The following is a 24,202-nucleotide window of genomic DNA, read 5'->3' as shown; positions in this document are numbered from 1 at the left end:
TGTCTTACAAATTAATTTATCATTTCTCTTTGTTTTCTCTTAGAAACTCCTTCATAAGTTTAACACCGACCAGAAATAACACCTATATTTTAATCTGAATCAAATAAGCCAACTTGGTTATTTTTTAACATCATAGCTTATTGATTTCTCTGAAAATACAAGACAAAATTTCTTCTTCCCATATCTATAAACATCTTTAAAGCCTCATCATTCAATACAGGCTAATAAAAACTCAATAAGAGTTATTACAAAGAACATCATATGTATATTTTAACCTTGATCAAATAACCTGACTTTAAAAGCACATTAGGTGCTTTTAAAAATCTTAATGCTTATTTCCTTTAAATAGTGCAATGTCTCAGAAGATGATTTCATTTCATCTTTTGTCTTTTCTCAGGAACTCATTCATAAGACTAAAATCATGTCCAAGTCACCCTTCTGATTTATTACTTGTGTATCGATTTTGTTTATTAAGAGTTCAGCAAGTTTAACTTTCAAATCCAATGTAATATCTTTTTTTATATCACTTGTGAACTTCAAACTTGCACATTCAAAACACCCTGGTTTTCAGTTGTATCCTCTTTTATCTCCTCCTTTAAACCCACATTTATGGTAGCAGACTCTTAAAAGAAATTTCTGACTGTATTGTCCCCAATGTCTTTGAATTCTTCCAAAGTTAAAATACTCTTCTCCATTCTATATCAGGAGGTTTCTTCTCCTTTAATTATAATTTTTAGTTCTGTTTGGTTGTCCCTAATGTCTGGCCTTCAAAATCTCTTATTTTTCTTTAATCTGCAACATTTTCCCATGGAAAGATTTCTTACGTTTATATTAAAATGTTGATATATTTTAAATGGGAATTTAAACAACATGCAGGATATATTAATAAATAAACAAGCAGCAAGCAAACTAACTAACTAACTATGCTCTATAAGTGCATACTATTGCACAACATGACACACTATTTTACAGAAGTCTAATATGTGCAACTTAAAATACATGGAATATTTTCTGGTTCTGATTAATGCATCAAACATACTGTGAACAGAATATGTGAATAGAAGAGGTGTCCCCTGCACATTCAAAACTTATGAATGGATGAGGATTCTTCAAGAAGTTTTTGGCTGTGCAGTATTAAGTTTTGCTTCCTCAAGAAATGACAATAGCCTCAAATTCAGAGACTTTAAAAGGGGGATCAGACAAATTAATTTAAGTTGGCTATGGACAACTGGATTAGTAGTCTCAATGGCTATATAATTCATCATAGTATAAGCTCTTCAGTCTAGTGAATGTGCAACATGCAAATCCCCACATTAACAGAGTAAGGTTATGAAAACCAAGGGATTCCTGGAGAAGAGACCCTCACCCTTCCATCCCATGGACCATAACACTTTAGTAGAAAAACAAGAAGAGCAAAAGTTTTGGGGCCATATAGTGTTTGTAGTCTTCCCAGTGACATCTCCTATGCTATAGCATGACACAAGATAAAGAAAATAGGGGCGTGATGGCAAAACTGTGGCACGTCTGCCATAGGTGGCACGTGGAGCCATTTGTTAGGGCATGCAAGGCGTTGCCCTCTCAGCTCCAGCGCCCATGCGCAAGCTGGCCAGCTGACTTTGGCCTTCTTCTAAGGCCGTTTTCTGCTCTCTGGAAGCCACCGGAGCATGAAAAACCAGCCCTCCGGGCAAACCCAAACTTCAGGAATGGACTTCTCGTTTGCTCATAGGGCCATTTTTCACCCTCCTGAAGGCTTTGGAGGGCGAAAAACAGCCCTACGGCCAAACCAGAAGTCACTTCCAGTTTGCTCGTATGGCTGTTTTTTGCCCTCCAGAGCTTCAGGGAAGTTTCCTGAAGGCTCCGGGAGGCAAAAAACGGCTCTATGGGCAAACTGGAAGTCTGTTACTGAACTTTCAGTTTGCCCAGAGAGCTGGTTTTTCGTGCTCCGATAATTCTGGAGGGCAAAAAACATCCTTAAAAAAAGGCCAAAGTCAGTTGGCCAGCACGCACGTGCACTGGAGTTGACAGAGTAACGCCTCACATGCCCTAACAAATGGTTCCACGTGCCATAGTTTTGCCATCACGTTTGCCCGTAGGGCTGGGTTTTTGCCCTCTGGAAGGGTGGGGGGGCTGTTTTCGCCCTCCCCACACTCCTAGAAAGCCTCTGGACACTGGAGAGGGCGAAAAAAGCGCTCCAAAAGTGAGGGAGAGGACAGGTCGCGCATGCATGCGCAAGCTGTGGTCATGCGCATAGCATTATGGGTGTAGACACGCCCACGCATGACCCCCCCTGCGGTCCCCCCGTTTTTGGCACACGATCCAAAAAAGGTTAGCCATTACTGAAATAGGGCATTGATCTGATCCCACAAGGTACTTTTAAAAGTATTTTTGCTCTTTCTTTCCTCGTAATGTAGCTTCTTACATTAGCTTGAACATATGTTATACAAAAGAAAGTAAATATAGCATGCTGTTAATTTGTACATCATGTCAAGGTCCAAGATCCAGTTCGGTCCAGAAATAAAAATGAAAAATAACCAAAAATGGGCTCTTAGCTGTTTCAGAGAGAACACAAACAATACTAATCTTTACTTTAAAAAAGATTTGATCAGCATGTATGTGCTCAGATGTTTAAATAGACAAAATGGTGTGAATCCATTTTCTAATACTGACTTCAACACATTTTTCCTATGTAAATATTTTGGTACAAACTTCTTTTGTTATAAAAGAAATGAAATGAATGTTCAAATATATTTTTAATTGGATTTGTTCCTATGATATTAAATAGGCTGACATACAAAAGAGAAAGTCATTTAAACTTTTTGCAGTATTTATTTCCATGACTGTATCTAATAACGTTTTGCATATTTAACTGCTTTTAAACAATTTACAATGCAGTATTTTACATGTCACAAGTTATTAAGAATGAATATCCAAGCAATATGGTCAATATATTTTTGAAATTAAATCATGAATAAGCAGTCTTACGAATAAGCAATCAACTGTATAACCCGATTGAAACCTTAGGTTCCAGTGTTTCATTAAATAACAAATTATACAGATGTATTTGCAAATCTCAACTACCATAAGAACTGAAATTTAATTGTGAAAGTTTAAGATATTCTACCTATTTGTATCTTATTTAGATTCTCCACCAGGAAAATTTGCCATGTTCACATCAAGTGCTGCCATTACTGTTTTAACAGCTGGTTGTCCGGAAATACTTGTTTATTAATAGCTCTATAGAACACCAACATCTTCTCTAGTCACTCAGACAAATTCTGAAAATTATTGAAGCACACCTAGATACAATGACTATTTATTTATCTTTCTAACTTATATTCCTGTTACTGGACATTCTTTAATGTACTGCTACTTTCCTTCCAAAGCAAGCTAGAAAAGGAAGGAAAGAATATTTTATGTCAAACGTATTATTTTACCAAAAGTACATATTGAGAATTATTTAGAACATAATTTATAGATGAGGTAAAATCTTATTTTCGTTGCAGTAGAATCAGACAGTCCAGTGGGAAAGTCTAAAAGAAAAATATTTAGCATGATTCCCAAGAGAAAAAATAATAGATCTTTCATATACAGAACCTGTCGGGTTAAAATTAGATATATATTTTTGAAACAGCATTAACTAACTAACTTCAAGGTTTCTTTGGTTTAATGTTAGATCCAGGAATCTTGATTTAGGATTAATCAGCCTTTGTGTATACAGGTGAAACTTGAAAAATTAGAATATCGTGCAAAAGTTCATTTATTTCAGTAATGCAACTTAAAAGGTGAAACTAATATAAGAGATAGACTCATTTCATGCAAAGCAAGATAGTTCAAACCGTGATTTGTCATAATTTTGATGTTTATGACGTACAGCTCATGAAAATCCCCAATCCACCATCTCAGAAAATTTGAATATTACATGCAATCAATAAAACAAGGATTCTACATAGAACAATATCTCATGTTCCAGGGGAAACTAGATAGCTATCTGATGGAAATAATTTAGACCTCTGCACTGAGCAAAGTGCAACACGCCTTCTTCCAACTTCTATACATGTCCCTAGAGAAGGAAGCACAGATACAGACTGGACTTGCTGGACCTCCTTTGTACTTCCCATTGGCAGAACAGAACTGGAAATACTGGGGAAATCATTTGGTTGCAGAATTGTAGATGTATATTACTTACTAAATATGCTGTGCCTGTATGCATGTGTGTGTGTGTATTATTTAATAAAACTCTTAATATGCAATATTGGGGGGGGGGGGTTAGGATGCCCCAGATTGGTCTAACATGGATTTGGGTGGTGTCTGGTGCAATTTCTGTTATTTCCTTTTTTTTCTTTGATGGGATAAACAAGATTTTTGCTTCTTTTAGCCCTTGAGGTATAGGACTCTGAATGTTGTCTTCTGTTTTATTTCACTGGTCAGATGGAATGGGTACTCTTTGGCTCACTGACTGGTAATCTCAAACTGTTTATTGTACTTTATGGTGGGCAACACTGAAGACAAGAACAAGTCATTTTCAAACTGCTTTGGGAATTATGGGACGAAAATAACTTGGCTCTAGAGTCTGATCTTCAGCTTTAACATCTCCATCCCTGGCCACCTCAGTGATATGTGAAGGGTCCTAGTATCTGGAAGCTGTGGAACAAGCTTCAGCTCAACCTAAGCAAGACCAAATGGACCTTCTGCTTTGGGGGACCTTCAATTTTTAGTTTTGTTTTGTTCGGGTTTTTTAAACAATTTTTTGAAGGTTATAGTAAGCACAATAAAAACTAATGAGAGGCTGTAAATGTGCGAATCCTATAGGCTGTATATTGTTTGGGTTTGCATATTTTAATATTCCTTATGGAAGGCAACATTTTTTCCACACAATAGCACTTTATCCTACTATGCAAATACTTTTATTTCCCATTATTTATTATAATATACCACTGAACGTGTGCTGAAATGAAAAAGGAATATTTTTGCAAGTTTCCCACAGAACTCACCACTGTGCAGTGCTGATTTTTAAGATGTGCTCAAAATAAATTATTTCCACAAATTATAATGATTTTCAAGAAATCCAGTAGAAAACAAAAGATATATTGGTATCGCTTCCCTTTCCCTGACCTTAAGGGAGAAGTCAGGCATATTCAGCATTAAAAGCAAAAGAATCTCAGAACTTTAAAGCTGGCTGCCAGCCCAACAGCACCAAAGGATTAATTAGCAAGTCAAACAAGATGCTAATAGTCCATAGGAAGCATGGCTTTAGAAAGCTGCTCATTTTTCTTGCAATAAGGAAAATAAAGAAGTAATTCTAAGAACCTTTATTAACCCATGTAGTCTGGATAATTACATTATGGTGAAGGTCTGCCACCTTTACATTAATATAAGTTGCTGCATGTTGGTTTTTGGTGACACTGTATATTGTCTGGTTCTGTGAATAAACGATAACATGAGAGTTTTGAAGTTCAAGCCACATTTGCAGCAAATGGTTTCAACCAGACATTTGCTCAGTGATTGTTTGATCATTAAAAGTTCATTTTCCAGAACACAAGAGAAGCCCAGGAAATATTCAACTGAGTAAAGCATTTCCTTAATATAACGTTTCCATTCACTAACAATTACCGCTAAGCCAAAGGAAAGAACAGAAACAAAAAGGAAGCACTAAATGCTGTCTGTCATCTAGATGGATCTTACAGATCCATCACATCATGTATATTACAGATGTACACATTATAAAATAAAAAAAGCTGTTGCAGCTGAGGCATTGCTGGCCAATTCTAAATTGAAGTCCATAGCCTATTAATCTTTTTTTTTTTTAGATTAAGTTTGAACATTACACATTATGTCAAAAATCTGCACTTGATTGATTTTTGATTGATTTGATTTATTACATTTATATGCCGCCCTTTTCTCCGAAGGGGACTCAGGGCGGCTCACAATTCAATCAAGGAAGGGGGTACAGACAGGGGGATAAAAAAGATGAGACATAACAATACAAAATTTAAAAACACACAACAACCATACCATTCGAGAAGGGGGGCAAAAACTCTTTAGCCCCAGGCCTGTCGGAACAGCCAGGTTTTAAGGGCTTTGCGGAAGGCCTGGAGGGTGGTGAAGGTTCGAATCTCCACGGGGAGCTCGTTCCAGAGGGTCGGAGCAGCCACAGAGAAGGCCCTCCTCCGGGTAGTCGCCAGTCGGCATTGGCCGACGGATGGAATTCGGAGGAGGCCTAATCTGTGGGATCTGATTGGTCTATTGCACTGCTTTCTCTTTCAGTCCAACTCCCTGATTCCTGTATTATGCCTGGAAAATGATATTGTATCGAACAAATGAGAAGCTATTCCATATTTTATTCTAACTAAAGAATATCATGGGTAGGCATATATCCAGCAAAGATTCCCAGAGTGTTTTCCTAGTGCAATGAAGGAATATGAGGTTTTAGTTATTAGTTCTTCATACAGTAGCATTTTTTTTATCATTAATGAGGAAAAAACCTAAATAATTTCTGAGAAGACAGAGTTATCTTTGCTTTTTTCTCATAACTATTCACACAATAAGCCTTCTTAAAATTTTCTTTTTTAAATCATGATACCGGGGTTGGCAACACAGCATCCACAAATACTTTTGACTTACATTGCAATAAATACACCACAAAAAACTCTATCTTCTCACCTCAATTTTCTGTGCAGTTTATTTATTTTTCCCTACAAATCAAGAAGCCACAAAGACAGCTACATCAGCTACAGAAAGGTTGGAAGAAAAAGGAAGAACGTCTTTATAATTCAACTCTTCTGCTTGCTTGATGGGTCTGGGAAGGGGGCACAACTAAAGGCAGAAAAACGACCTGAGATTTCCAAATCTGTAGGTTTATTGTTCTCATCTTGTGGATCAAAACAGTTAAGATGCTATTAGGAAGTTATGGATTCCAAGTTACAGCACTGCATTTATAGTTTTGAATGAGCCGATATTCAACAAATATTACCAAAATTGAACATATACAAATGTTTGAATGTGCAGAATTACATGCATGCAGTCTCTTAATGGAACTGAAAATTTAAACCTAAGGGAGTTTAAATTTGGGAGAAATTTCCTGAGCTGAACAACAAATATAGATTCTTCAAAAGTTAAGAAATAATAAATTTAATCCCTTTTTGTTTCATTCTTACTGTTGTGAAAGTCTATTAAATGTTTCAATTTTGACAGCAAGGTCTTCAAAGCCGCCATACAGTTCAGGGGTGTCAAATTCGATTTCATTGAGAGCCACATCAGGGTTGTGTTTGACCTCGAGGGACTAGGGTGGGCGTGGCCAATTCAATGTCACTTGTGTCGGAGGTGCCTGTGGTGGCCCAAGTGTTTTGCCAGAGAAAATGGGCTCCTGAGCTCTGTTTTCAGCTGCGACGGCCTCCTGTAAACCTCTGCCAGCCACGTGGAGCCCTCCCGAGCTCCGTTTTCACTTGCAAAGGCACTGCAGGCCAGTTCTTCACATGGGCCAGATCTAAGCACACCATGGGCCGGTTCCGTCCCAAGGAGCTTCAGTTTGACACCCCAGATCTAGTCCTAAAGCTAAAAAGACCTAAAGATGCTGCCAGACTAATGAAGACCTCAAGGATATTTAAACTTAATCAGCATTCTCATCCAATCACAGCTTTTGAAAAAACGCAAAATGTGTAACAAGTAGTAGAAAATGAATCTTTATAATAAATCTTTATTCTAGAAATAATAAATGAAACAATATGATGCAAAATTAAATGCCAGATGGTAAGCTCCAAAATGGAAAAATAAATCAAACTACTTCTGCTTTAAAAGGGTTTTTTATTTCATTGTAAGATATTTGCTTTAATTCAAGTAAGAATATTGTAACAATATATTTTCCCATTTTTTGTGAATAGGGACTTTAAAAAAAAAATCCAACACAAAGTAGAATAGATATGCTATTCTGAAGTGCAGTTTCTTTTTAAACATTCTCTTAATTCATTTCTGGGCAACGCCACACAATTTCAGACATCTGATTTTTCATCATTTTCCATAAATGAAATATGCAGTTCTGCAATGCCTTCCATATTTGTTAATTGATCAAATATTGGTTAGACCTTTGATCCTAAAGAAAGTATATATGTCTCAAGTAGAACAAAATACTGTATTTTATATATAAAAAATAAATGCTAAATGCTCAAAATATTAAAATAAACAAACCAAATTTATTATGTATTGAAGACAACAGTACTAATTTATAATATATATTCTAGGTTTTTTTTAATATGAAACGTGTATATATGTCATTTCCTTCCTTTAGTTAAGTAATAAATCCCATTAAGTATACTGTAGTTACAGAATCTAATTTTCAAATGCAAATAAACATGCTATGTTGAAGAGGGGAAAAACAGTCTTTAGATTAGTAAAAAGATTCAACCAAGCCTGAATTTTAGTGTGTCCAACTAAAATATAATTTGAAAATTGGTTTATCTTTTCTTTACATCAACAAAATTTCTCCTAAAATGGAAGGTGAACATTTTAATCAAAAAGGTAGTAATAGTTAATCTAATAAATAAATAAATAAAATCTGTCACACACAGACACCCAAAAAGCTCAACACCATTATACTTAATTTACTCAAATTTTACAAGTCTTTATAAAAGGTTTACCCTAAATCTACTAGAATTCATATAAATCTTTATAATACAATTACAGTATGCCCAGATTATGAGAAAGATAATAAAATATAATCTTTAATATATTTGAATTTCAAATTTAAGGCTAAAATTAAAAATGAAAACCAACTTGATTCTTGATTCGGTATTGCCCCAATTGAAAATGTAACTGCATAAACTTTCTGTTATTTGAGCAACTCTGAGTAGGCATGCAGAACTTACTTCTGTATTGCTGAGAAAACTACAGGGATGTTTTTATACAAACATCTGTAATCACATTTGGCTTGAGGAAGTGTTTACCTCTATACACCTAAGAGGAACATCTGTACGCTACTTTCATTTTGCATATTCATTCTCTTTGTTAGGTTATACAAAACAGCTGTTCTGCAAAAGTACTTGGGTTTGAAACTAAATGACTTCAAGTAATACAGTAAAAGTAACAATCTAAAAAATTCAGCACTGGCTCAAGCAACAGCAATGTTTGAGAGGAGGCGGGGCTGACGTCCCTACAGCATAACATGCTATATTGGCGCTTCAGAATTGCTATTGATATCTCTGTTGCTGGACGGCCCTTTTAGATCTAAACCGCCCTGAAGATACGGTGATAGAGAAGAGCATGTCCTGCTGATCTCAGGGACATCGCAAAGTCCCTGATCGATCCAGGAGAAAGCCCTTTTTGCTGGCTAAAAGAGAAGCAGCCATTTTTAAGAGAAGCAGCCATTTTAGGGGTCAGACAGACCCCTAAACAGAAGCTCAGCAGGAGAGAGAGTGTGTTGGAATTGGTGAGATAAATTTTACTTTTAGAGAACACCTAAAAAGATTTAGAGTAAAGTTAAAATTGAAGACAGAATAGAGTAAGTGGCGGATTAGCCTGAATTAAAACTATTGTGTTCTTTTTTTCTTTAATTTTGTTTCCTGAAATTTTTACAAATGCCTCTTACTTTTTAAATTGGACTGGTCTCTTTTTCCCTTCTTCTTCTATTTTTTCTCATTTTTTGTATTTGTGGATTAAGGATTCCTTTCTTATCTTTTCTCAACGCACGGCAGGATTGTCCTTTTTAACCATTTTTTTCTTAACCCAAAGAAAGCTTAAAGAGAGAGCTAAAAGCAGAAGAAAAAGAAGCAACACTGCCATCTATAGGCTGGAGGCTTGGAAATATTATTTTTTTAAAATATTTGACATATATATCATGCTTCAGGGCTTCAGAATTTGTTTATTGAAAGAATAGTGGGAAGCATTTTCACAGGTGCTCTTCTGGAATATTATCAGTAGCTGGACTGCAGTAAAGAGAAAGCCTTGACTTGAAAGATTATAGTGAATTTATTTGAAACCTAGTAAAAGGCCTTGGATGTTCTAATGGCAGTGTTTACAACCTGGAAAAATGGTGCAATATGAAGAAGAGGAAATAACTTTGCAAAAAATTATGCTAGAAATTCAAAAAGTCCTAATAAGCACAGAAAGTATTGAAAAGAATCTGGGGATTATAGAACAAAGAACAGAAAGAATGGAGGGAAGAGTTGAGGATATTGATGAAACAATGATGAAACTTGAAGACAGAGTTCAAAAAATTGCAGAGAAATATGAACAAAGTGACAAGAAAATTGTTGATATTGACAGCAAACTGAGAGCGGAGGGAAATGATACATATGGAATACTGAAAGAAGAGGTGGACGAGCTGGATTTCTATCTCATGTTTCAAAACATAGATGAAGAAAGGGGAGAAAATTTGGCAGAAACAATGAGAATATCTTTGGCAGCAGCACCAGTGATAACCAAAGGCAAGCTGATGAAAGGAACAGATGGAGGATTTCGAGTCTTTACAAAATATGCAATGAACAAGTTACCAAGAGAAGTTCACATAAGACTTATCAAGAAACACCTAGAATACAGATTTTACAAATGGCAAGAGATATTGGACTGCACTACTACTGGAAGGATACAGGATGATGAAATGAAATGTCACAATAAAATTAAGTTAAATTAAGTTAAACTTTGAGTATTCTGTATAAGACAAAGTAATAATAGTTATAGTCAAATAAATGATTATTAATGATAATAATGCATTTATATATACTAGATTGATATATGGAATTTTATATAAGCTGTAAATGAGGACCATGGAGATGATGTGGAAAAGTTTTTATTTTATTATAAAAGATAAACAATTCTATATAGAATAGAAGACAAAGACATAACACTATTGGATGAGTCCAGGATGATGTAATGAAATTTCACAATATAAATTTACTTTAAATTTTGTATGCTTCATATAAAAAGGATGCAATAATAGCTATATTCAATGAATGTTTAATAATCATAATAATTGTATGCATATATATTAGATTGATGATATGAGCAATGGAATATGTGATAATGAGTAAGTTGACATATGAAATTAGAGAACAAGAAGATAAGCAATTTTATAGGACATGGGATCTATTTAATTAGTGGTTAGATTAAAAAATAATAATAATATGGAATTGAAAATTTATTAGAGAATGTTACCAACACTCAAATAAGAGAATGATTTAAAATAGGATATTAAAAATACTTATTATTGGACATGTTGAAGATGATGTAATGAATTATTATAATATAAATGAACCCATATTTAGAATACCTTGTTTAAAATGAAGAAATAATAGTGACAGTCAAACAAATGAAGTACTATAATAATAATGTATACAAATATACTTGATTGGCAATATGTGACTTTATATAAAATTTAAGGGATGACTACGGAAAGGATGCACAAAAACCTTGTAACCAATCGACACACTGTACGGAATTGAAGATGTTTTTATGTTATGTGTTTTGTTAATGTTTGTTTTAAAAAATAAAAACATATTAAAAAATGCAACAGTTGATTTGTAGAAAATCAACCAAGTTGGACACAATCTTAGAGAGGAGGTATGAGGTTTTGGAAGATATTACTTGTAGATCAAGTACTTCTTTGACCAATCCTCAAATAATGTGGTAGCAAAGAAAAAGAGAACAGTAACCAGAGTTGCTTTGGATAGTGAGATGAGCCGAATGTAAATTTAATAAATAAGTAGCAAACATGCAATTCAGGAAAAAAAAGCCTGAATCAAGTTGTGATATAAATATTTGTTGCAGAAATGATCCATTTTACATTAAGATATCTGCACAATAACAATGATTTTATTTTATTATTTGATTACATGATAACTATAGGTTAGAGATAACCCTGGTACAGGTAACTACGGGAAGCCAATTGTACAGAAAATACTTTTATGGTATTTTGGAGTTAATAAAGGATCCCAGCATCTGGTCTTTGAAATTAAATAACATTTTAACCTTTCAAAGTCCCTTGTAATTTATGTTAACAATCTTTACATTTCAGATTCTTTCAAACTGCAAGTAGTAATAGCCAGATCTAAATAGCTAATATCTGCAACAATTATACCCAAATGCAATTCTGCAGTTAAGAGTCTTGCTGCTTCTATACACAACTGAGTGCAATGAGTAAACATGTGCATTGTACACTAGCCATTGCAAAATTTTTGTTCTTGACTCAGTCTATAGTGCTGGGTTTATTGCAAGGTCAGTTAAGTTACTATAAGGGATTTTTAATGAAAACAATTATAAATTTAAAATAACTGTGTTTAAAGCATTTAACAGTCACTGGGGTCAAGTGATTACAGCAGTTACAAGACCCCTGGGATATGTTCACACCAAAACAAAGTGAATAAATTACCCCAGCAGGCGTTTGTAATCACTAAGTGACCACAAAGGTCAGGCAGTGTACAAGCCCAGATGACTTTCATGAAAAACCAATAATAAAAATTTATCAGTCAAGGAGCAAATGCACACAACACACACACACACACACACACACACACACACACACACACACACACACACACACAAAAGACAGTTAGCTGATAGTTACTGCACAAAAGAAACCATAAGGCAAAATGCATAAAGATAAGGTTAGATAAAGAAGTGGGAAAAATAAAAGTTGACAAGATGTGCTACGGTGAAGATGAAGTCTTAAACAATTCGATCAACTCAGTCCTCTTAAACAGGCATTTCAGATGCACACCTATTAATTCAAAATTCTACCTCTTGCTGTCAGGACATAAGACTACGGAGAAAAGAGAAAATAAAGGAGAAAATGCCCAAAGTCTTAAAATGATTGGTGGGTGGGTGGGGGAAACTATCATGAAAACTACTGAATGAATTTCTATGGAGATTCTCAGTCATCCAGGTCAAGGGTGTCCCAAAGGTGATTTTTCAAGAGGCAACTGGACTTTCTGGTTTTTCTTTGAAGACATTTCACATTTCACTTCTCATCCAAGAAGCTTCTTCGGCTCTGACTAATCACCCTTCCATTCCCCACTATCCAGTCAGAGCTGAAGAAGCTTCTTGGATCAAAAGCAAAAAGTATTTTAAAAAACCCGAAAGTCTAATTGCCTCTTGAAAAAAACACCTTTGGGACTACTGAGTAAATTGGTTTCTGCTTGTTCCAGAGGACAAAATTAGAATCAATACTGAAAATCCCAGCAAAAGCAAATTTCAGCTAAAAATGTAGAGCAACTTCAAATGGGATGAACTATCTTGAATGGATTTGTGATTGCCTTGGAAGGTGAGTAGAAATTCTTTATCAAGGAGGAAAGCTAGCCATAAATTGCCTCTTTCATTGCAAGTTTTATCTTAAGAAGCAGCTCTGCCAACCAACTTTGTAAAGATGAGCTCATCTGCAAAAGGAGACTATAAGAAGTGGAGTTTAACTCACCCAGATAGCACCAGGTTGGAAAAGATGGGTTGGAGAACTGGATTAGATTACCAAAGCAGAATCCAAAGGTCATAATTCTGACCATAGTAACTAGAGACTCTATGATGTTAACCTAGGAAAAACTGGCTTCCAATTAGTTTCCAAAACTTATATGAATGCTGACTCTGATCTTCATACTTCAGCTTTGTTGGATTTCAATGATTTGGGGAGAGATTTGCCTTTCCAGCTGTTTTTAGGTATGATCTAAAATAATTCTTGTTTAGAAGGATTTTTGGATCTCCAAGTATGCATATTGTTTGAAGGAACCAGCTTCTTGAAGCTGTCCTTGCTCAATCTTCTACAGTTCATTCATCAGCTGTAGTTAAGAGAATAAGAGTTAGAAAGACCTTGGAGGTCTTTTAATCAACCCCCTGCTCAAACACGAGACCCTATATCATTTCAGACAAATTGTTGTCCAATCTCTTTATTAAAACCGCCAGTGATGGAGTCCCCACAACTTCTGAAGGCAAGCCATTCCACTGATTAATTCTTCTAATTGTGAGGAAATTCCTCCTTAGTTCTAGGATGGTTTTCTCCTTGATTAGTTTCCATCCATTGCTTCTTGATCAAAACATGAGTTATAAATACTTTAGTAAACATGGCTATTTGCCAGAGAAATGGTTTGATATGAATCAGACTAAATATAGCCCATGAATCTGAGAAGAAGAAGCACAGAAGCTTACTCCTGCTTTGAAGAGTCTTGGAGACGATGGGAAGATTAATTACTTTTTTCAGACTGCAGCTGTGAAGAGTAACAATGTCTTATTGCAATGAACCGCAGAGACAATTCAGGATCAAATTGCTTTAAACATGTAAATTGGAATGGATTCTGAAAAGTTCAAACCATTCATCCAAATAGTTTTTCCCCCTACAAAAAAGCTGTAACAATTCTTTGATGAATAATAATTTATTTCACTAAGTACTTTCCAAGATAATCTGAAAAATGTCATTACAGGTCTTTAGAAGCATGGTCCCTATAAAAAATTGTAGAGGAGCACTGACACCTCTCAGGGAGGAGGAGTGATGAAATGTGCATTGTGACATCATGACCACAAATCTCATATCTGAATACTTTCAGCTGATGCTGGGGCAGGATTGCATTGTAACAACACAACATACATTTATTATTGTTTTTGTCATCATATATCATAGGTACAGGAAGTCTATGTAAAAAATATCACAGATATGCTCTAAAAGAAGTTTTATATAATTATACAATTTTATTTACACAAGAATATTTAGAAGAGCAATTATTTTTCCTAGAGTCATATTTCTATTTTAAACTTCATGCTATTCAATTCTTTCCTTTCTAGATAACTTCCCCAAGTTTTCTAACTCTATATCACAGCCTTCACATTCTAGGCAGGCCAGTGATACATATGCTTGTTTTTCTGTCTCTTCTGTTACTTATTGAACCCTTATATCAACTTATTAATGGCCCACTATCTAATAGGCTATTAGGAAATGCTTAATAAAATTCAGCCCTTCAAACATATATCTTGCTCCTTTAAGACTATATATATAAAGAAGAGCCTTCGGTTATCAAGATATTATTATGCCTGTATCGCTTTATCTGAAACATATATCCATCTCCTAGTGTTATTCTGATGTTCAGAGTCTTTTTCAAACCATATTTAGTACTGAGTACAGTAGAAAAAGCTGTTATATTTTTATTATTCCTTCTTTGCAGAGGTCTAAAACTCAGCTATGCTTTAGGTCAGGAAATTATTCAGCCTTTGTCATCATGGGATGCCCAAAGGCAAAGGTTATGTTAGTGAAAATACAAGATCAGGCATATAAATTCACGTTAATTAACAGAATCATATTTTGGTTGCACCGGGTATATAACAAGATGACAAGGTTGTAAGGTGAATGCTTTTCAAAGCTCTAACACAATTAGGAGGTTGTAAGTGACACTTGGAAAGCAAAGGTTAATTTGGGTCATCAAAATGCAGTGATTTCTTACCTAACCAATCATTAAACTTCTTGACCTCAGAAGGTAGTCCCAACTCGGTAAAATCGCCTGTATGAAGCAAGATGTCCCCATAAGGCATCTGGACTCCATCTGTTCTGGAGTGTGTATCTGAGATGCACACAAACCGTGTGTGGCCTGCTGGTTTCGGGGTGTCGTATGGAATAGGGTCGACCCTAAAACAAACATAACAGATCCCATTAAAATTACACTAGCTATACACATTAAACAAATTAGGTATATTCACTATCTAGATACTTCCTACATGATGGGAATTTTTCAGTCTTAAAAAGATCCTTGTAACACATAAATTGGTATTTTTGTTTTATTTTTAGTATTACAAAAATAAAGATCTGAAAATACCATATATGATTTTAATCAATTATTTTGGCAAATAGAAGTTACTATCACAAGGTAAATTTGAATCAAAGTATGAGGAATTACAGATGGCAATAAAGGAGCTATTTGAAGTCAGGCAGCATCAAAATCAAATAAATAAAATAAACATGTATGTTGTTTTCATTCCTGGCTATGTACCTGACATGTGACATACCTTCACAGATGAGCAAGGAAAAAAAATCCTACTGGAATCATCTAGTGGTATTCATATTGGTCACCCCCCCCTCCCTCTCATACACACACACATACACAAAAACCATGCATTACTTTGGCTTTGAAGAGTTTTGGAGTGCAGAGGACATAAATGTAGCATCTGTCACTTAGTTCTTAATGTCTTTTCTTGAGATAGGGCAGGAGTTGTGCAGGGCAGCTGCACAATCTTGATCAAAAGAGGCAGTAACTTAAAGAAGTTGCCAACTAGTGTTATGATCAATGTTATTTGGCTCTTTCTCAAACACACCCAGGCTGATTTTTGTGAGTTCTGATTACTAAATATATTATCAATCACTTTGCAAAATGTACCTGTGAATTTAATGTTTATAAAGAACCTTTAAAGCAAAAAAAGGTATGAAGATATTGAAGAATTACTCATATTAAAAATGTAATTGGTAATATCAATTTTGGAAGCGTCATTTCTAGGTCTTAGAGACATTATTAAAAGAGTAATAATTCATTCATAAGGATGACAAGAGCACAGACATATTCGCACAAGCTTTTCCATCTAGGAAGACTATCATCACCATTATACAGGTTTACTCATCCTACTAGCTTATCTACCAAAACAATTTTTCTAAACTGCATATGTATCATCCCCTAGTTCCCAGTTCTTACATAGGTGTAGAATATTCAGTCAGTCCAAAAATAAGCAAGATATATTTTGGAACGAATAGATTGATATAATATTTAGTAATATTTGAGAGAAAATTGGGAAAGATTGAATATGGTTGGCACAGCAATATTCAAAAACTACAGCAAAAACAATTATGAAGATTTGTGAAATCACACTTACACTTGAAATAATTTTAACTTGTATTTTTTTCTTAGCTTTCTCCTTGTATATAAAGTATGTGTGTATTTATATATATACATGTAGACATACAAAACACAAACACCACACAAAATATTAGAAAACAGAACACGGGGCTACTGTTATTGATGAACAAAGACTGCAACTAGTGCAAAATGTGGCAGATCGGTAATTATTACGTGGACATGGAATACTAGCATCGGTACTAGTGATTGGTTTTGGAATTTATTGATCGGGAATAGAACTCTTGTGTCAGCAGAAAGCATGTTTCCTCTATTGCAAAAAATGAACAGCCTGGGTTTCATGAAATGGCAATGAAAACTCTAGTGTAGTGGTTTCCAAATATTTTGGTCTCAGACAGCTTTACATTCTTACAAATGATTGAGAATTTCAAAGAGCTTTAATTTTTGTGGATTATATCTATCAATACTAACTGAGATACGTAAAAATATTTGACTTTGTGGACCTCTTGAAAGGGGCCCCAGACCACACTTTGAGAGCCACTACTAAGCTTTGTAGCAGCTACATCACAGAAATGGAAAGAAGGACACACAAAATTAACACATGCACATATATTGTTCCAATTCATTCGATCACTCTTATAACAAAGTGTAAAGAACCTTTTCATCAAAAGATTGCTTTTCCCTCTCTGGCTAAATACGTTCTGAGGGGCTTCTTGTCTGGTTGGCAATTAGTGTTCTACAAACATTAAGAAAAAAATTGTTTTACAAGGTATATGTGTGCACTTCTCTGAAACAATAAACATGCTTTTTTTTTTACAACGATAGGACTATAAGACGCTCTGAAATCTCATTTCATTCCACTTTTCCCTCAGCAAAGGTGAATGGCTGTGCATACATATGTATACAGACAGCCAAGTTCAATTTAAAACCAGCTATGCAAGCATGGAAAATAATTCAGGTACCATATTTTTCAGAATATAAGACGCACCTTTCTCCCTCAAAAAAGAGGGAGAATCATCTTACACACTGAATACAGCATTTTTTGCCTCCCGAAACCCTGGCTATATTTTTGCAGACATTTATAAATATATGGCAACTTGGAAATGATATTTTAAAAAGAAAAATAAATAAATAGATTCCCTACTTTCAGTATGTGGACCAATTATTGCAAAATGGTTTTTTTTTTAAATTAAAAATTCCATCTCTTATTTTAAGCTCTCAGATACCAGCTTATATTTATTATAAACTTTGCTTATTGCACAGAATCTCACAAAATGATGAATATGCAGAATAATATAACTTCTATCAACATTTTGAAAATCTTAGTGAGAACATGCAATTAATATGCTTTTTTCCCTGTTACAATGTTCTTAAATTAGTAACAGTGTCAGAGGCTAAATTGGCAACTTAGATATAATTGTACTGACATATATAGATTTAATAAGTTTATCTAGTGACTTTCTTTCTTACAATGTAGTTTCCAGAATAATGGAAACTTCCAGAATAATGCTTTGTTTGATTTTATAAAACAATATCAGTGTGTGGTTAGCCTGTGGTTAAAATCTTAGTATCATTTCACATTGCTTCAAGGAGAGCGTTGTTCGAAGAATGAGCTTCTGTGAATATTATTAAGGCCTATCTGCATTAAGCATGAATATTCATCAGACCTATACTTTTATCATATATCCAGTACTTCCTCAAATTTATTCCCATATTTGCTATTTTCAATTTTCACACGGAGATACTAAAACCAGTAGCTATGCTACTATTGATAAATCAGATTGCTATTGTGGATTATAAACCAACCAAAACAGAATTCCATTTTTTTTCTGATGAAAAGGTAAAATGCTTGTTTGAAATTATATGTTTATGCTTCACAAAAGGTTGAATTGCCATTTACAACTGGAAGAATCAACAATTATATAAATGAGGGAGGGCTGCCAAAATGCAGTATTTCTCAAATATTTATGAGAAAAGGAAAGTGTGTGTGTGTGTGTGTGTTTACTCATGCATTCACACATACACACAAACATGTATGTACAAATAAAAGCTTTAGATCCTTGCCTGCAGGATATGACTATTAACGCAGGAACCATGCAATTAATTTCTATTGTGGCAAGGCAAATACACACAAGGAAAGTGTATTATCTAATACTCTTTTGCCATGTCTAGTGATATCATGAACTGCATCCCTTCTCCACAGCTGCATTTTTTATCTTCAAAGCTTGAAGTTGATGGGTTTTTTTCTTGAGCCCTGGGAACAGTAACAAACATATTCTTCATGATTGTGTTCAAGTTTACTGTAGATTTATTTGTTAATTTGAAAGAAAAATGGAAAATACACTGTTGAAGACGCCATGGAATTGTTGTAACTCCAGTGTGGCGGAGAAATTTTGTTTCTCTACAACACAAAGGGACTGAAAGCTGGGTTGGTAAGAGATGCTAACATGGAAACAAAAATGAATATTGTATTGGCAGATAAGATGATTTTTTTAAATTTTATTGCAACTATAAATATTTATAGAAAATATAAGTTACACATACACACATACATTTTTATATCTTCTAAAGGCTATTTATAAACATTATCTACCACAAACAGAAAACTCCTATAGGAAAGTTTCCTATTTTTAGAAATAGCATGTATTTTTTATTGGTGATTCAGTTTAAGTATGTAAGAATTTTTTAATCTTCAAAAGAAAATATTCATTCCAGATTATTTTTGCAATGAAAGACAATAAACATATCTTTATGGAAAGTTCTTCATGAAATTTTCTTAATAAAATGCTTATGTTAAAATTTTACACATCAACACACCAAATTTTACAAACCAATTATACTAATTATCCTGATATTCATTAAATATTAAAATATTTAATACAATTAAATTATCACATATGCCAGTAGTACAACCTAATAGGGGGTCTTAATTACTCTAGCACCTGTTGGAAAACTAGCAGATGCCAGGCCCCTTTCCAGATGATTCCTGAAATTTCTTACTGACAACTTTCTCTTCCAGAAAAAGGACAGAGAAGAATCATCTGTCCCTGACTCGATACTAATCAAGGCTTACTGAAAATCATACTAAAATCGGTGGAAAGTGATGGTGTAATTCAACATTTTTAACAATGGCTAAGTGCAACTGAATTTGTAAGTAAGTTGTAAAATGTGGATTCAATAAACTCAGAGAATAATGAGTAGTGTTCTTGGTCATAAATGCTAAAGAGAAAAAATGAGACTGTGTAGGGACTCTGTGCACATGGAGATGAATGCACACACATAGAGACACACATAAAGTGGCAAGCAGTTCCTATGCAAAACAAAAATAGAGAAAATCAGAAATCAACTTCATTGCACCCCTACCTTATCAAGATGGATTCTTGTCTTTATTTGGCTAGCCCAAATGGTCCCCTTTGTGATTTTACGAAACTAAAACACATACATGTGATCCTTACTCTTACAATAATTAAGGCATTATAAAATGCCTTTGTCAGGGTTCCAAAGTTTTCCTGACCTGCTCCCGAGTTGCCAGCTTGTACAGGAATACATATTAAAGCATACCTAACCTACAGTTGTCCAGTCTCCATTTCTAATGAAGGAGAGCTCACCATTTCCTTGAGAAATTGATTCCTCTCTTCAATTGCCATTTTCATTCGGTGTGGTGCTACCTCACTAAAGATAATTATTTTTGACAGATTTTGCTGGACTGGGAACTATTAATAGAAATTAGGAAATAACATACACCAGACTTGTTTCACTGTGGATTTTGAAAATCTCAGCCGAAACCTTGAGACACCCTTGCCCGAGGGCTCAGGGAAACCTGACCACTCAGAACATGGAACAAAAGGAAAGAAAAGCAATGCAAGTCAGTCACTGGCCACAAAAAAGGAACAATGAGAATGATATGATTTCTGGGTCTGAATTAACTAGATGAACCACCTGCATAAGATGAGTTGCTTGCCCAAGAACTAGTAAAATTTTATTTGGCCAAAGTACCTCAATTCTGTAGCGAAAGCTTTAGTTGAATCTGAGGTATATGTGTGAATGAACCTCACACTTATGCACCGTACCTCACACTTATGCCCTATGGAAATCAGAGCTGAAACAAAGTCAGTGAAAATAAAAAAGAATGTTGGTTGTTAACGTGCATATTCTTCAATGCTTGTAAATAAATGTTTAGAATACAGGAAACTCTGACAGAAACTAAACAATGATGCTGGTGATGTTATCCATTCAGTCAAACCAACAATCAACAATACTCCAATCAAGGATCTGCAAAACAAGCTAACAGCCCAACCAAAAAACCTCCAAGACCATCCCCAACAACATTAACACTAGAATATTGAGAGACTGAGAGAAAACCCCACTCCTTACCAGAATGTTACAGTACAGTAACAGAGTTGGAAGGGAACTTGGAGGTCATCTAGTCCAACCCCTTGCTCCCGCAGGAGACCTGTACTAGGGATTCGAACCGCCGACCTTTCTTATTGACAAGCTCAGTGTCTTAGCCATTGAGCCACCTAGTCATGTTAGCTAGTTTGGGTAATGAAAAGTCTAGCAAAAAAACAACCAATCTCAGAGAACACCAAGGACCCCTCAATACAGCTTGATCTCTCAGCACAGGAGAATAAAATTCAGTAGATATAATAGAAACCAGGTGGTATGATTGCTGTCTGCACTATAGTAGTTAAAGGAAATAGTTTGTTTTCAAAAGGCAAAGAAGAAATAGCAAAAGAGTTCTTACTGCGCTGAATGTTTAAAATATCCATGCCTTTTAAAAAAAAACTAAATGAATAAACTTCGCAATGCTGGCAGAAAGCATTTTGGTTAAAAATAAGTGGAGAAATAAATAATACTAATAATAAGGATGGTGTTCTCTGATACCTGCCAAATAATATTCTAAAAGCAAACTGCAAATCATTTAAAAAAAAACAGTATGAAGCCTAAGATTGGACAGTTTAAAGATCATGCTGTTAAACAAATTCTGTAAGATGTGATGGTTTTTTTCTAGAAAATTCCTGATTTTTCTTTCTGTTTTAGAAAGTAATGGAAGATGGGTGGGGGAATCAGAAATTCAGCTATCCTTGACTTTATACTAATCAATGGGGGATGTTACTTATACAGAAAAAAATACTGAGTGACAAAGATATTTAATGTTGGCTTTCTTGATCTTGTGGAAAACTAAAATGAAATATAATCAAATATTCCAAAAAAAACAACCAGATTTTTAATAAAGTCAAAGGAATACTAACAAGAATTCCATAGTAGACAGTGTTGAGAAAGAAAGTGTTGAGAAAGAAGCGTAGGAGTATAGGAAGATCCTAAAGGAAGATGTAAAGTCAATATTACCCCCAAACTCCAGCAAAGATCTGAATACAAAATGAAATATACAAGAAATGATTTAGATTGTTCTCATTAGCAAGTTTATTAAATGTGGGTTTGATGGCATAATGAAAATGAACGTAATATTCTAAAACCATCCTTCTGCGACGTCTGCGGGAGGTGGGAGTGGGAGGCACTGTTTTACGGTGGTTCTCCTCCTACCTCTCGGACAGGTCGCAGTCGGTGTTGGTCGGGGGGCAGAGATCGTCCCTGAGGCCCCTAACATGTGGGGTGCCGCAGGGTTCGGTCTTATCCCCCCTACTATTTAACATATACATGAAACCGCTGGGCGAGATCATTCGGAGGCACGGGATAAAATACCACCAATATGCGGACGATACGCAACTGTATCTGTCCGCCCCGTGCCAACTCAATGAAGCGGTGGACGTGATGAACCAGGGTCTGGAGGCCGTTAGGAACTGGATGAGTGCTAACAAACTGGTACTCAACCCGGACAAGACCGAGTGGCTGTTGTGCTTCCCTCCCAATAATTTGGCTAATACACCAACGCTTAGGCTGGGGGGTCAAATTTTATACCCCTCAGATAGGGTCCACAACTTAGGAGTCCTCCTGGACCCACAGCTGACTTTTGACCACCAGCTGTCAGCTGTGACCAGGGGGGCATTTGCCCAGGTTCGCCTGGTCCGCCAGTTGCAGCCCTACCTAGACCGGGAGGCTCTCACAACAGTCACTCGAGCCCTTGTGATCTCTAGGCTGGAATACTGCAATGGGCTCTACATGGGGTTGCCCTTGAAGTGCATCCGGCGGCTACAGCTAGTCCAGAATGCAGCCGCGCGAGTGATAGTGGGCGCACCGCGGTTCGCTCACGTTACACCCGTCCTCCGCGAGCTGCACTGGCTACCTGTTGGTCTCCGGGTGCGCTTCAGGGTACTGATGACCATCTTTAAAGCACTCCATGGTAGTGGATCTGGGTACTTGAGAGACCGCCTTCTGCCGATTACCTCCCTAAATCGACCAATTAGATCGCACAGACTGGGCCTCCTCCGAATTCCATCTGCCAGTCAATGCCGACTGGCAACCACACGGAGGAGAGCCTTTTCTGTTGCAGCTCCGACCCTGTGGAACGACCTCCCCGTTGAGATCCGTACCCTCACCACTATCCAGACCTTCCGCGCAGCCCTCAAGATCTGGCTCTCCCAGCAGGCCTGGGGATAGGTTCCCAATTTACCCGCCCGAGTGTTTGATTGCTGAATGAAAGTTGTGTTTTTACTATTTTTTCTTTGTTCACATACTGTTCTGTTTTTGACACTGCACCCCCCTCCCTTGTGGTTGTAAGCCGCCCTGAGTCCCCTCAGGGAAAAGGGCGGCATATAAATCCCAATAAAACTCAAAAACTCAAAAAACTCAAACTCAAAGAGACTTTATCAATGATTATCAATTACATTTGAGAAATGAAGTACCAAGATTTCTGACCTGCAACATTACTATTCTTTAATACTGTTTCCCCAAAAATAAGATAGGGTCTTATATTCTTTTGACCCCCATAATAATGGCTTGGCCTTATTATTTGTGGGGAGAGATCATAATTTTCTGGTATTTCTGCCAGGTGGCAGGTGAGGCAGGCAAGAAGCGTGTCTTACCTTTCCAACTCCATTGCATTTCTTGGGTCCAGGGAAACACATTAAAAAAAAACTTCTCGCAAGTTCAATCAAACTTCTTGAAGTGTGATGCGCATCTCATGTTGAAGCACAATTTGGAGGGTGGCAGGTGGGGTGGGGGATGGGGTGGGCCAGGCCAAGAGCCGTGAGTCTTACCGGACACTGGCAGCTCTGTCACGTCTCTCGGCCGATGTGTACAGGGAAACACCTTGCACGGTAAAGAAAAAACTTCTTGCAATTTCAAGAAGTTGTTAATTGCTCACACTCGCGATAAGTTTTTCTTTACCGTGCAAGGTGTTTCCCTGCACAGACAGGCCGAGAGAGATGACAGAGCTGCCAGTTTCCGGTAAGATGCACATCTCACACTGGGGCACAATTTGGGGGTGGCAGGTGGGGTGTGAACCA

At 36.0% G+C, this 24,202-nt stretch overlaps 1 protein-coding gene across 1 annotated transcript in view; it reads right to left on the bottom strand.

Annotated features, from left to right (window-relative positions):
* The window catches only part of MPPED2 (metallophosphoesterase domain containing 2), a 158,918-nt gene that overhangs the window by 83,941 nt on the left and 50,775 nt on the right, over positions 1 to 24,202 (bottom strand). Inside the window, exon 3 of the mRNA XM_032209592.1 lies at positions 15,402 to 15,583. Within this exon, the coding sequence (XP_032065483.1) occupies positions 15,402 to 15,583 (182 nt within the window). The remainder of the gene's footprint in view (positions 1 to 15,401; positions 15,584 to 24,202) is intronic.

The sequence above is a fragment of the Thamnophis elegans genome, chromosome 1 (assembly GCF_009769535.1).
Source record: "Thamnophis elegans isolate rThaEle1 chromosome 1, rThaEle1.pri, whole genome shotgun sequence".
In the NCBI taxonomy this organism is placed as follows: domain Eukaryota; kingdom Metazoa; phylum Chordata; class Lepidosauria; order Squamata; family Colubridae; genus Thamnophis; species Thamnophis elegans.
This window is presented reverse-complemented; position numbering and strand designations above follow the sequence as displayed.